The sequence below is a fragment of the Balaenoptera acutorostrata genome, chromosome 3 (assembly GCF_949987535.1).
Source record: "Balaenoptera acutorostrata chromosome 3, mBalAcu1.1, whole genome shotgun sequence".
NCBI classification, from domain to species: domain Eukaryota; kingdom Metazoa; phylum Chordata; class Mammalia; order Artiodactyla; family Balaenopteridae; genus Balaenoptera; species Balaenoptera acutorostrata.
The window spans coordinates 35,609,235-35,624,123 of record NC_080066.1 but is presented as its reverse complement, the minus strand read 5'-3'; the positions used below and the strand labels follow the sequence as shown (position 1 = coordinate 35,624,123).

Genomic DNA, 14,889 nt, shown 5'->3' with positions numbered 1-14,889 from the left:
TGTACTCAGGCATACCCCTGCAGTGGGCTGGGGCGCAGTGTCCTGGAAGTGAACCAGCAGTGGATCTCAGAGCTGTGATAGACACATACCCCTACAGTGACACTCGCTCTGGCGGGGGACCTTCTTGTATCATAGCTTGTGGCTGATGGTTGTTCTATACCAGTCTATGAAACCACATAAAAGATTTTGAGGACTTAAAAGGTCACAGTTAGCCAGGCTCCTAAGCTCTGTTGTCCTTCCTCACTTGTTCCGTAGGATGTCAGTGTTAGAATATCTATCACGAGGATCTTCTCTGGGCTCTAGAGTGTCCATGAACTCCCTGAAATTGTATCCATATTTTGAGATGTGATATATGGCGTAGTGCTGCCTTACAGCCCAGGCATCTTATAGACATACATTGTTACCTCAGTATTTAGTGCATACTGTGAATCTCTGCCATGGTGGAGGGCACTTGCTCAAGGTTTTGAGTCCTTAACAACAGACTTCAGCTATGGTGTGTCAGAAACTTCCTAGTCCCCTTGATATTACAGCCGAGAGAGTGGAGAAACTGATGTGCGCAGGATCGCAAACATTTGATTCTCTTCCACCGGAAACCCAGGCGCTGAAAGCAGGTGAGGTAAAGATGAACACAGCAGGTAACATATTTTTGATTGTCCTAAGTCCAGACTACTCTAGACCAATTTGCTAAATGCTAGTTTGCTAAATGGCCAAATGGCCAATTCTACAGATAAACAATTTCACAAACATTTCACCAGTTGCCTTTTGTTTTCTAACATTTCAGTTTTGCTAGAGACATTTTGCTCTGCCAGTGGAGTGGGGATACCAGAGGCTCTGAGACCCCTACCTTTTGCCCTGATCACATTTCATAATCTTATAATCATGCTGTATTCCATCCTCCTAAATAGCCAGGAATGTGTTCCTAAAGTGCCATATCACCACCATGGCTGTGTCCCCAGGGACTGTGGAAAAGTGATTCCAGGGGCTGTGCTGCTCTTTTGAAGCCCGCTATACGCGCTCCCCATGAGAGGGACCCTCCCATCCCCGGCTCCGAGTGGCTCCCTGAAGTTCATGTGTGTGCGCTCACTTTCTCCTGTTCCTTTTCTCCCAGTCTGTTGAATTTGCGGCCCCTGCCCCCCAAGTCACTGCTGTTCTCAGGGCCGCTGTTGACTGTCCTTTGTTATATCTTTCAGCCAGTTCTCAATCCTCATCTGACTAGATCCGTCACTACCATTTGACATGGTTGATCACTCCTTACTCCTTGAGTCACTTTTTTCCTTGACTTTTAGGCTTCCACATACTCCTACTTTCTCCCTGTCTCCCTGGCTATTTATTCTTTTTTTTCTTTTTTTTTTTAAAACAGAAAAATCAAACAAAGTTTAGTAACATATATACATGGGACAGACCCAGGAAAACAGAATAACTGGCCGAAACCCTCACCTTAAATACTGTGAGTGGTTCAGGACTTCAAAGGGGAGGAAGGCAATTCACATGAAGATGGAAAAGCAAAAGTTTGGTTGAAAAGAATGTTTGCTGGGCTGTGCAGAGACTCTGGGACACAGAGTGGACTCTGATCTCTAGGTCCTGCCAGGTTTCCCCCACCACACCTGGCCCATATTCTTTACAGTGATAGCTGCATATTCTTTTCTGGTGATAGCTCTATTCCGGGACCAGGCCCCGTATCTGAATTCTTTAGACAGCTAAGGGGACATAAGAAGAAGGACTTCCTGAGTCTTCTCCTTCTTAAAAATAATCAGCCTAAATTAATCCTCATGCCAAAGAAACACATTCTGGGGTGGCAAATTTTGCTCTTCAACAGTTCTGCCTTTGAAATGTCTTCAAGGAGTGTCACAGTCCAGAAGCTGAGTTGGTAGATTGTTCCATCTCATTAAACCAGTCTCAGTCCTGACAATAGGTCTGTCTAGTTAAATTCATTTCTGGAGGCAGTGATGCAGGTGGGCTCTCAAAGTTAGGCTTATAAGGTGCAAGCAATCAGGTATTATAAGAGGCATTTCTATGGAGACAGAAGAAAAAGGTTAATGGTTGGAGCAAATTATAAACCAACTTCTGAACCTAGGAGGCAGCCAGTCAAGATTTCTAGATGTCAGAGTCAAGTATCATCTGCAGTGTGAAATGTCGTTGATGATGTCGTTGAGTGTTCAGGTAAACTTTCTGAGCGGCTTACACAGCAACAGGCCTGAAGATTGTCTAAACATGGGATGTTGTGTGGTGGTCTCTCTTAAGTGTATTGCAGGTTGTTCAGCTTCAGTTTGCAGGGCTTCAGGAAAGGGGCAGCTTTGGTTCTCAGTGATTCCGAATCAAAAGTGGGAGAAAAATTGGAAATGTTGCTTTGGAGAGTTGTAGCCAAATATTTGAGGAAACTAGAAGAATTCAGGATCCAGTCCAGTTTACCAGTAGAAAAACAAAACCTCGAAGATGATAACAGAAATAGAATCGAATATCCACAAGTGTGTATTATAGTTTCTATTGAAACATAATTTTTTTCTCTCTGAAGTCACCCTGATTTCTACCCAAGATAGCCAAATTAAGACTAATTTGTTTGCAGAGTAAGTTTAGTTTCATTAAACTTGGCCTGATTATTTTTATAGGTCCAGCAAGAATAGTAACTGACCATATAGGCTCTTTTAAATCTGCTTTGCTGGAACTTTTCATAAGGAATTTCCAGATTGAACTTCTAATAGCCTCTTGAGGCTAGGAAGCCAAGCCAAATATTTGCCATCAGAGCTGGCTGTTTATTCTTAATCTCTTTTTCCAGTTCCTCTCCATCTCCCTGACTTTTTAACTGTGGGATGCCCCAAAGCAAGGCTTAGTCTTTGGACCTCATCTGTTTTCTACCTGCTGATCTTTTCCAGTCTCAAGGCTTTACATGACAACGGCATGCTCTTAATTCCCACATTTATCTCATGCCCCTGCATCCAGTCCATCTGCAAATCCTGTTTACTCTTCCTTTGAAATATATCCAGAACAACTGCTTTTCAACATTTCCACTTCTGCCTCCTTGGGTCCTCCCTGGACCATGATCTCTCATCTGGTTATTATAATAGCTTTCCAGCTGGTATCCCTGCTGCTGTTCTTGATAGCCTTTCATGTTTTCTCAACACTGCAGCCAAGGTGATCCTGTTAAAAATTGAAGTCAGGGCGTGTCACTTTGTTCCTCACAGCCTTTCAAAGTTTTCCCTGGCAAGACTTCTGATAGACATTTAATTCTTGATTCCTTTATTTCTTACTTGAATTTTACTGTTGAATTCTTTATGTGTGAATTATTTTGATGTGGGGTGATTTTTTTTTAAAAATTACCAACCGATGGTTTTTTATCTTAACCAATGGTTTTTTTATGTAGGTTAAGAAAAATGTCAATATGTTGATAGGAAATTGTGTTAAAATTTATAGACTTAGGGAAAATTGACATCTTTATAGTATTGAATCTTAATTCATTTCTAAGGTTTTTGGTTATTATCATGATAAGATATTTTTGTCTGTTTTATTTTCTAACTTGTTTTTGTGAGGGATTGGAAAAGCTACTGGTTTTTATGTATTTTATTAGTAAGCTACCTATTGACTGTTGACCTTTGGTAAAATTTCTCAGTTCTATCCCTTCTCCACAAGAAACACTTCTGAGGGCTTATGGTGGGTGGTTAAGCCCATTTCCTAGCTTTAGTTCTATGTGGGAGTTCCTCCAGCCCTTCTCCCACCCTATCAGTTTTGCTTTTCTTTCCTCATTTCTGCCAGTTCTCTTGCGCTTGCTCTACTATTTTTCTAGCAATTTTATACTTTTCCAGATGCAATTTTTATCATAGTGGTAAAACATTATAGGTTGCTTACGTATTTAGATGATGCCATGTTCTAAACTTCCTAATTGTTTTCAGAAAAATCTGGCTCTTTAATAATGGGAAAAAACAGTAACAGTTTTACTTCCTGTCTGTTTAGCTTTTATGAAATGTGGAAGCGAAGACACTGCTCCGGTTATTATCTTTGTTTCCAAAATGTTTGCAGTTGATGCTAAGGCTTTGCCTCAGAATAAGCCAAGGTAAGGATAAAAGGAAAGTTGGGTTGGGCCAGGGAAGTGGTGTAGGTTTGACAGGGCTGCAGTGAGGGTGTGGGTGGGAAGGTGCAGATAATGCTTTCTCTCCTCAGCCTGGAATTCATACGCCGCAGCCCCTGCGGGAACATAAAATTTGCAGGGTACTTTATCTTTTTGTGATACCTCTGTAGGAGATGGTTGTTGAAATCAGCTCTGGGACTGTTGATTTGAATTCATGTCAGTTTGAAGAGCAGTAAGAGTAGGGGTAGCCACAGTTAACTTTTATTGAACATCAGGCAGGTTCTAATCTAAGCCTGTCTTGTCTGCCCCAGTAGAGATTGTTGGATGGGTGAGTATCTCTGCTGATCTTCACGTGTATTGTGCGTGTGTGGAGGGAGATGGCTCATTTCTCAAGTTTCCAGAGTCTTGGAGGATCTATTCTACATCATATGAGTTGGTCATGTGTCTTCCCCTCCTTCCCAGCTGCACTGCCCCCCCCTCACCGCTAGTATAAATGATTAGATCGTGATCATTTCTCGTGAGAATTATTGCAGCAGTCTCCTAGCTGGTTCCCCTGCCCCAGTGTCTAACTCTGCCAGTCCATTTGCCATCCTTCCTTCAGTATGATTTTGGTGTCTGGAATGAAGAGATTCACTCGATATAGGAGCTTGGAAGCTCCTCTTCTGTGCTATCCACAGCTACTCTGGGGGCATTCTGTGTAACAATCTTTCAAGTAATCTGAGAGAAAGGATATAAATATTACTTCTGAAGAAGGTCCTGGTACCTCAGGCAGCATCTCAGATCTTACTCTTTTATGTTATAATTAATAATGATGATAACACTAATAATTGGCTGCAGTTTATTAAACTTATAATATTCCTGCCTCACCATTAATTATGCCCCTTAGATCTAACAACAGTTCTGCAATGGAACTGTTTAATGTTTCAGTCTTACCTGAGGAAATTAAGAGGCCTTAAAAAGATTAAGTAGTACACTCAAGGTCACATAGCTAGAAGGAGGCCAAAACAGTTTTTGAATCTACATCTGTCTAGCTTGAAAACCTATGGTCTTCTACTTCACTGTGTGGAATCTGGCCTCTGTCATCCTGTGCAGCTTTTTAACCTCCACCTCTAAATCTAGGCAGGCAACCTTCCAACCTGCCTGCCCTTTTTAGATTCTGGGCCTTTGCTTTTGCTGTTCTCAACTGTACTCTATCAAATTCTTGCTGAATACTTACTTGCTGATAAGTACCTGTTAGGTAACATCCTACTAGGAGTTTTTGAGGCAGTTCCTCTCCCTCTGAATCCCGAGTCTTTGTGTTCCTTTGGCTTCCTTCTTGAGAACCACCTTCTTTTAGTAACAAGATGTGATCTTCAGATAGAAGCCGTGTTCCTTGGTCCCTTGGTTCCCATCATCTCAGCTACCTGGTGGTGTGGTTACTGATCGTACCAACTATAGCCAGCTTTCCAGCCCTTTCTCTGACACTCTCCCAGCCCACCCCTCGGCCAGCTTCGCAGAGGCCAGAGCAGGAACATTCAGCTTGGAATCCTGAGGGTGGGTGGTTTTGTGTCGTTGCCTCTTTTCCTTTCTTCTCCAGATTCACCTCCCCAGTCTGCCATTTGACGCTCCAGTCAGTATTCTCACCTCTGGTCTCCTTCATCCTTGCTGTTGCTGACTGCCGTCCCCTCAGAACTGTCATCCATAGTTAGCTCAGCTACAGCCTCAGTAACTCACCACCCACAGATGTTCCTTGACTAGTAGAGCTCTGTTTTCTTGCAAATAAATTCCTCTTTATTCTCAATAGATACTAGTTTACACAATGGGTTCTTCATATAAAACCTTGCTGACTTCGCTTCCGTCTGCTCTGTTTACCTCTGCCACCACTCCCAGTGCTCACAGCAGTGCCTGGCACATAGTAGGCGTTAACTGGATGGATGGATAAACATGTAGATGGACAGCAAGCCTGCATGCATTTGATGCTGACTTAGTGAATATAAAATGCTAATCATGTTATGAGCTCAGGCAGAATGAGGATTTAATATATGTGAACAAATATGCTTCTTCCTTAACCAAAGCTAAAATAAAACCACATTTACTGAATGTGATGATGATTTTATCATCTTTAATTCCTTCTGGATGGGAGACATAGCCTGATGATAACGAGTATAGAGTTTGGAGTCATATCTGTATTTGAATTACGGCTCCTCCATTTATTGTCTGTGTCACTTTGGATCAAGTTATGTAAATTTCCTAAGCCTCCAGTTTCTCGTCTGTAAACTAGGAGTAATAATACCTGTGTCATTTGTTTTGATAATATGTGCTATAATATACGTAGTGATGAACACAATGTCCGTATCATAGTGATAAGCCCATTGGAAGAGACAGTTTCTCTCCATGTGCTAACAAGTGCATCAGGTTTTTTTTTCCCACCCTGTTTGTAGTAATAATAATGTATTCTGCATTTATATTTTAATTCATACTTTTCAGATACTCTTGTAAAAGATTTTAGCAAAAGTCTAGAAACAAGGTAAGTTATCTAAGGGTTGATTGAAGGAGCAGCTGGAGTGTGTAGCCTGAAGAAGAAAAGGGGGAGGGGGAGGAGAAGGGCATGAATGCAGATGATTGAAAGGAAGGCAGAGGGAAGAAGGTTTGTTGGATGTTGCTCCAGGAGACAGAACAAGAGCCATGACAAGAAATTATGAGGAAGCAGCTTTTATCCTGTATTTGAAAGGCCTTTAACATGTAGAGCTTCCAGTAAGGAGGAGCTTATCTCTTGTAGCGAAACTGCCAGCAGGTTTGATTGCCTAACGACACCTGAGCAAGGCATTCTCAAAGATCGTGCTCTCATTTTTTTGTGTCTTATGTCACAGCCCTGCTACCTGCATTGGGATGGGTCTGACTAGAAGGGGCCGACTCCTAGAACCGAATTCTTCGATTTCGAGGGGCAGGTGCTAAGGGAGTAGAATTGGTGTCCAGCCCTAGTGGGAGGTCTTGTCTAGCAGGCAGGTGTCTGAAGAGGATAGCAGTGGACAGTCAGTGACTTAAGCGTTCACCTCCCAGGGTAGCCTACACAAAGTAAAAAGGGGTTTTAGGGTACCTGACATCAGGATCTCCAAGAGCATGTGGCCATTTAGAATGCACGTGGACAGTGCACTCTCAGAATGGCCATCTGAATGGATTCCAGTGCTTAAGGAGAGAGAAGGGGAAAGGGGAATGGCAGGCTGGGAGACGAGATTATCAGCCAGGTGTCAAGTCAGAGACCAGGGAGTGAAGCAGGAATCATAAAATCACAGTGGGGGACAGCAGGGGAGGCAGGCACAAAGTGACAGGATCAAGCAACATGACCCACCCTCCAGATGAACCCCCCAGCAGACAGCCAGACACACCCACGCACTGCCTTTTCTCTGGTGGTACTTGGGTCTAACACAATGACTGATAATCACTATTTGACCTCTTATCCTGATGAATTGCCAGCGTTCAGCCTGACCCTTCTTCTTGGACCTCAGTTCTCCATGAAGATATATTTTTGTACTTGAGGAGAAAACCTCAATCTCATTGAAGTCTTATGCTTATCTCTCTACAGGGGTGTTCTGAGCCCCAGTGTCTGTTACTCACACCCTTCCTTTTCCTGTCCTTTGCCTTATCGAGGAGGAACATCGGTACCTAAGAAAGGTTCCATGCTGTTGTGTGTGGCTCTGTGTGGGGACATGGGCTCTTGCATGTCAGTTCATAAGCTCAGACTAGCTGGGGACGCAGCATTCTCAGAGAAAGCCCGACAGGCCTTCTCTCCTCTTGCTGCAGTGAGGGAGAGAACTTGGGGAAACCTTCCGCCCGGATGGGACTGGGGACCAACCATCATCTTCTCCAGCTACGTTAATACTTGCTGTTTCTCTGCTTGAACAGACTGAGAGATGCTTGATGTTGCCAGGTGTTAACGTATCTGTGGTCTCCTGTAGACCTCTCACTCAGGAGGAGATTGCTGAGAGGCGTGAGCATGCAAGACGAAGGCACGCGGAGAAGCTGGCAGCCGCGCAGGGCCAAGCACCCTTGGAGCCCACCCAGGATGGGAGTGCCCTTGAAACGAGTCCACAGGGAGAAGAGCCGAAAGGTATAGCTTTCCTAAATAGGCTTTGGTGAGACGGGATTTTTACATAACTTGGGACACTCATCCTTTAGCTCTTGGGCTTTTTAGCTTTAAAGGTAGCTTTTAGCAGTATACTTTCATTCTTGGTGTTTCCTTGCTGAAACTGGGCTGAATATAGCATATTCCCTGTTCCCTCTGAGTTTCTCAGCAGTCCCTGGATTGGAGAGAGCATTCCTGGCACTTATTATCCTTTGGCTTCTGGCAGGTGATGAGCAAGAGGTGGAGAGTGAGACCCCTAAACCTGTGCCCCAGGAAGGAAATGACCAAGAGCCTTTTATTGCATTTGCTCGAGTATTCAGTGGCGTGGCTCGAAGAGGAAAGAAACTTTTCGTCTTGGGGCCCAAATACAGTCCTCTTGAGTTTTTGCAGCGGGTAAGAATTGGAAGTAAAATGTTAGTTTGTTTCAAGGTTCTGATACCTTGTCAGATTGGTTGAGATTGGTGATTACCTTATTAGTAGATTTATTTTGTCTCTAGAAAGGCACATTCAGGTGAATCCATGTACTTCCTCTTGTGTTACTTCAGTAACATTTGGTAAACCTGTCTCGCTTAGTAGCATTTAGGAAATTAAACCAGTATATGAACCATGTTTTCAAAGCTTATTTAGTTAATTATAAGGCTTTTCTGCTCAAGGCTAGAGGAAGGAACTGGTAAGAACAGATGTCATGTTGGAGCCAGGGCAATGGCAGATGTTCAAGAAATATCCAAAAACTAGGTGGCACAGGCCAAAGGCATGGGCAGTGAGCAGGTGATAGGCAACAGTTTCTTGGCAGGCAGATCCCAGAAATTGATCAGGAGGGTCTGAAAGTCGGTGAACAGCCAGCATCTAAATATGTCTGAGCCAAAGGGCAAGTAAGAAACCACAAGCTAGAGCCGTCAGAACATTTTTGGACATAAACAAGGTATATATGTAGTAAATAAATGATAAAGGTCATAGGATGAATGCCAGAGGTCCAGGGAGCCAGTCAGGATCAGCGAGAAGCAGTAAGTTAGGAGCTTCTAAGACGTGCGGCATCACGAGCAGAAAAGCACGTGCTCCTCTCCTTGCAGGTTAACCAGGGGAGCTGCTGTATGAATGAGAGAGAGGGAGATGGCAGTTGACAGAAGTCTGTGCCATCAACTTTGCCTTGCCTTGAATGCTAATTCCATCAGTTTTAGCAGTCTGATCCTTGGACATTGCAGTGCTGAGTGGTGGCTAAGCAGTTCGTGCTAGTCTGTGACATGTTTGGATTTAGCAAGAAAGAGCACAGCAGTTGGTGTGTATAGGGTTAGGTTTTATGGGGGGGTGAAAGTGCTGTGATGGCATGTATAAAAATCCATTTATGATCATCTTACCATCTTGGTTTACACGTAATTGATAGTTTGTTATTTATCAGAAAGGGTGGTCTTGGTTAATTTTTTTCCTTTTTTACTCTCTAAACTGTCAAGAGGAGTAAGAAATTGTTATTTAGTGAAACACTGATTTATTGGGCATTAGAAATTCCACGAGCACTCCAGTTTATCTTCTGTACATAGTGTATCTTTGCTCTTGTGGGGCTCAGGATTGAAATCAACTGCTTTCATGTGTCAGATGACTAAAGCAGGAATGATAAAATGAATTGACAGCACAAATGACTCCTTATTTCAGTAATTGGATCCCCGTAAAACCTAATTTCAGCTACTTAAAAAAAAAAAGTGAATATTTCAGACATATCCCTTCCTGGAATTTTGTGTTTATCCTTTGTATTATTTTTTTCTATTGCTGCATGTTACAGATGACCACAAATTTAGCAGCTTAAAACAATACATGTTCTCTCATCTCACAGTTTTGTTTTTTTTTTTTAAATTGGTCCTGCCTTCCAGTGCAACCCAAAGCAAAGCCACTCTGCCTTAGCAGGCACACACTATGTGTACTTTACTTAATCCTTACCACCATCATTAGTCAACTGTCCTGCCATGAGTTTAGTATTATTTTACTGTTTTCTTATTACAAATAAGAAACCGGAGACTCAGAGAGTTTAAAAAACTTGCCCAAAGTCACACAGTTAGGAAGTGGTGGGTCAGGGCTTTGAATTCATATCTGTATGGCCCCCAAAGCCTGTGCTTTTTCCACTACACCAGTGGTTCTCAAAGTGTGATCCCAAGACAAGACCAGCAGTACCAGCATCTCCCGTGAACTTGTTAGAAGTGCAGATTCTTAGGCCCTGCTCCAGAGCTACGGAAGAAGACATTCTGGAGGGTTAGACCCAGGAATCTGTTTTAATAATCCCTCCTGGTGATTTCCTTGCCTGTTCAAGTTTCAGAACCACTGCCTACCATTCTGCTTTCCCAGCTGGCTGCTGCTTCTGTTCACATCTGACCGAGAATTTATAGGTGACTTCTCTAGGGCTGGACATCACTATGTCTCTGGAGCAGAAATGTGCTGCACGCACACACCCTTCCCCCAAACACATACACACATGTACTCGGTAACCAGAGTCATTTTTAAAACTGCAGATATGATGTATCCCTTTCCTACTTAAAGTTCATCAGTGTCTCACCAATGCACTAAGGAGAAAGCCCAAACTCCTCAGTGTGGCTTTTGTGTGATGTATCCCTTACCTGTTTTCCAGCCTCCTGTCTACACAGACCTATTCATGCTTGCTACTCACATGAACTAGAAATGTTGTCATCACCTGGGAACTTGTTAGAAATACAGAATCTCAGGCCCCACCCCAGACCTGCTGAATCAGACTCTGCATTTTTTTTTTAAAACATCAACCTTAAGTTTATTTTTTTTTGAATTTTTGAATTTTATGTATTTTTTTATACAGCAGGTTCTTATTAGTTATCCATTTTATACATATTAGTGTATACATGTCAATCCCAATCTCCCAGTTCATCCCACCACCACCACCTCCCACCTCCCCAGCCCCTTTGTCCCCCTTGGTGTCCATACGTCTCTACATCTGTGTCTCTATTTCTGCCCTGCAAACCAGTTCATCTGTACGATTTTTCTAGGTTCCACATATATGCATTAATATACGATATTTGTTTTACTGTTTCTGACTTACTTCACTCTGTATGACAGTCACTAGATCCATCCACGTCTCTACAGATGACCCAATTTCATTCTTTTATGGCTGAGTAATATTTCATTGTGTATATGTACCACATCTTCTTTATGCATTCGTCTGTCGATGGGCATTTAGGTTGCTTCCATGACCTGGCTATTGTAAATAGTGCTGCAATGAACATTGGGGTGCATGTGTGTTTTTTTTTGTTTTTTGTTTTATAAGTGTATTTATTTATTTAGGCTGTGTTGGGTCTTCGTTTCCGTGCAAGGGCTTCCCCCAATCGTGGCAAGCGGGGGCCACCCCCCATCGCGGCGCGCGGGCCCCTCACTATCGCGGCCCCTCCCGCCGCGGAGCACAGGCTCCAGACGCGCAGGCCCAGCAGCTGTGGCCCACGGGCCCAGCCGCCCCGCGGCACGCGGGATCCTCCCAGACCAGGGCCCGAACCCGCTTCCCCCGCACTAGCAGGCAGACTCTCAACCACTGCGCCACCAGGGAAGCCCTGTTTTTAAATTATAGTTTTCTCTGGGTATATGCCCAGTAGTGGGATCGCTGGGACATATGGTAATTCTATTCTGACTTTTTTAAGGAACCTCCATACTGTTCTCCATAGTGGCTGTATCAATTTACATTCCCACCAACAGTGCAAGAGGGTTCCCTTTTCTCCACACCCTCTCCAGCATTTGTTGTTTGTAGATTTTCTGATGATGGCCATTCTGACTGGTGTGAGGTGATACCTCATTGTAGTTTTGATTTGCATTTCTCTAATAATTAGTGATGTTGAGCAGCTTTTCATGTGCTTCTTGGCCATCTGTATGTCTTCTTTGGAGAAATGTCTATTTAGGTCTTCTGCCCATTTTTGGATTGGGTTGTTTGTTTTCTTAATATTGAGCTGCATGAGCTGTTTATATATTTTGGAGATTAATCCTTTGTCCGTTGATTCGTTTGCAAATATTTTCTCCCATTCTGAGGGTTGTCTTTTCATCTTGTTTGTAATTTCCTTTGCTTTGCAAAAGCTGTTAATTTTCATTAGGTCCGATTTGTTTATTTTTGTTTTTATTTCCATCACTCTAGGAGGTGGATCAAAAAAGATCTTGCTGTGATTTATGTCAAAGAGTGTTCTTCCTATGTTTTCCTCTAAGAGTTTTAGAGTGTCTGGTCTTATGTTTAGGTCTCTAGTCCATTTTGAGTTTATTTTTGTGTATGGTGTTAGGGAGTGTTCTACTTTCATTCTTTTACATGTAGCTATCCAGTTTTCCAAGCACCACTTATTGAAGAGAATGTGTTTTCTCCATTGTATATCCTTGCCTCGTTTGTCATAGATTAGTTGACCATAGGTGCGTGGGTTTATCTCTGGGCTTTCTATCCTGTTCCATTGATCTATATTTCTGGTTTTGTGCCAGTACCATATTGCTTGATTACTGTAGCTTTGTAGTATAGTCTGAATTCAGGGAATCCTATTCCTCCATCTCCGTTTTTTCCCTCAAGACTACTTTGGCTATTTGGGGTCTTTTGTGTCTCCATACAAATTTTAAGATTGTTTGTTCTAGTTCTGTAAAAAATGCCATTGGTAATTTGATAGGGATTGCATTGAATCTGTAGATTGCTTTGGGTAGTAGAGTCAGTTTCAAAATATTGATTCTTCCAATCCAAGAACGTGGTATATCTCTCCATCTGTTGGTATCATCTTTAGTTTCTTTCATCAGTGTCTTATAGTTTTCTGCATACAGGTCTTTTGTCTCCCTAGGCAGGTTTATTCCTAGGTATTTTATTCTAGGAATACAAGAGGTTTCTGTGCATTAATTTTGTATCCTGCAACTTTACCAAATTTGCTGATTAGCTCTAGTAGTTTTCTGGTGACATCTTTAGGATTCTCTGTGTATAGTATCATGTCATCTGCAAACAGTGACAGTTTTACTTCTTCTTTTCCAATTTGTATTCCTTTTATTTCTTCTTCTTCTCTGATTGCCATGGGTAGGACTTCCAAAACTGTGTTGAATAATAGTGGCGAGAGTGAAATCCTTGTCTTGTTCCTGATCTTAGAGGAAATGCTTTCAGTTTTTCACCATTGAGGACGATGTTGGCTGTGGGTTTGTCATATATGGCCTTTATTATGTTGAGATAGGTTCCCTCTGTGCGCACTTTCTGAAGAGTTTTTATCATAAATGGGTGTTGAGTTTTGCCAGAAGCGTTTTCTGCATCTATTGAGATGATCATATGGTTTTTATTCTTCAGCTTGTTAGTATGGTGTATCACATTGATTGATTTGTGTGTATTGAAAAATCCTTGCATCCCTGGGATAAATCCCACTTGATCATGGTGTATGATCCTTTTAATGTGTTGTTGTATTCTGTCTGCTCCTATTTTGTTGAGAATTTTTGCATCTATATTCATCAGTGATATTGGTCTGTAATTTTCCTTTTTTGTAGTATCTTTGTCTGGTTTTGGTGTCAGGGTGATGGTGGCCTTGTAGAATGAGTTTGGGAGTGTTCCTTCCTCTGCAATTTTTTGGCAGAGTTGGAGAAGGATGGGTGTTAGCTCTTCTCTAAATGTTTGATAGAATTCACCTGTGAAACCATCTGGTCCTGGGCTTTTGTTTGTTGGAAGATTTTTAATCACAGGTTCAATTTCATTACTTGTGATTGGTCTGTTCATATTTTCTGTTTCTTCCTGGTTCAGTCTTGGAAGGTTATACCTTTCTAAGAATTTGTCCATTTTTTCCAGGTTGTCCATTTTATAGGCATAGAGTTGCTTGTGGTAGTCTCTTAGGATGCTTTGTATTTCTGCGGTGTCCGTTGTAACTTCTCCTTTTTCATTTCTAACTTTATTGATTTGAGTCCTCTCCCTCTTTTTCTTGATGAGTCTGGCTAAGGGTTTATCAATTTTGTTTATCTTCTCAAAGAACCAGCTTTTAGTTTTATTGATCTTTGCTATTGTTTTCTTTGTTTCTATTTCATTTATCTCTGCTCCGATCTTTATGATTTCTTTCCTCCTACTAACTTTGGGTTTTGTTTGTTCTTCTTTCTCTAGTTCCTTTAGGTGTAAGTTTAGATTGTTTATTTGAGATTTTTCTTGTTTCTTGAGGTAGGCTTGTATTGCTGTAAACTTCCCTCTTAGAACTGCTTTTGCTGCATCCCATAGGTTTTGGATCGTCGTGTTTTCATTGTCATTTGTCTCTAGGTATTTTCTGATTTCCTCTTTGATTTCTTCAGTGATCTCTTGGTTATTTAGTAACGTATTGTTTAGCCTCCATGTGTTTGTGTTTTTTACGTTTTTTTCTCTGTAATTGATTTCTAATCTCATAGTGTTGTGGTCAGAAAAGATGCTTGATATTATCTCAATTTTCTTAAATTTATTGAGGCTTGATTTGTGACCCAAGATGTGATATATCCTGGAGATTGTTCCGTGTGCACTTGAGAAGAAAGTGTAATCTGCTGTTTTTGGATGGAACATCCTGTAAATATCAATTAAATCTACCTGGTCTGTTGTGTCATTTAAAGCTTGTGTTTCCTTATTAATTTCCCGTTTGGATGATCTGTCCATTGGTGTAAGTGAGGTCTTAAAGTCCCCCACTATTATGTTACTGTTGGTTTCCTCTTTTATAGCTGTTAGCAGTTGCCTTATGTATTGAGGTGCTCCTATGTTGGGTGCATATATATTTATAATTGTTATATC

At 41.9% G+C, this 14,889-nt stretch overlaps 1 protein-coding gene across 1 annotated transcript in view; it reads left to right on the top strand.

The window, feature by feature from the left end:
* The window catches only part of EFL1 (elongation factor like GTPase 1), a 135,225-nt gene that overhangs the window by 32,979 nt on the left and 87,357 nt on the right, over window positions 1-14,889 (top strand). Inside the window, exons 11-14 of the mRNA XM_057543843.1 lie at window positions 489-611; window positions 3,946-4,045; window positions 7,996-8,147; window positions 8,389-8,555. Of these exons, the coding sequence (XP_057399826.1) occupies window positions 489-611; window positions 3,946-4,045; window positions 7,996-8,147; window positions 8,389-8,555 (542 nt within the window). The remainder of the gene's footprint in view (window positions 1-488; window positions 612-3,945; window positions 4,046-7,995; window positions 8,148-8,388; window positions 8,556-14,889) is intronic.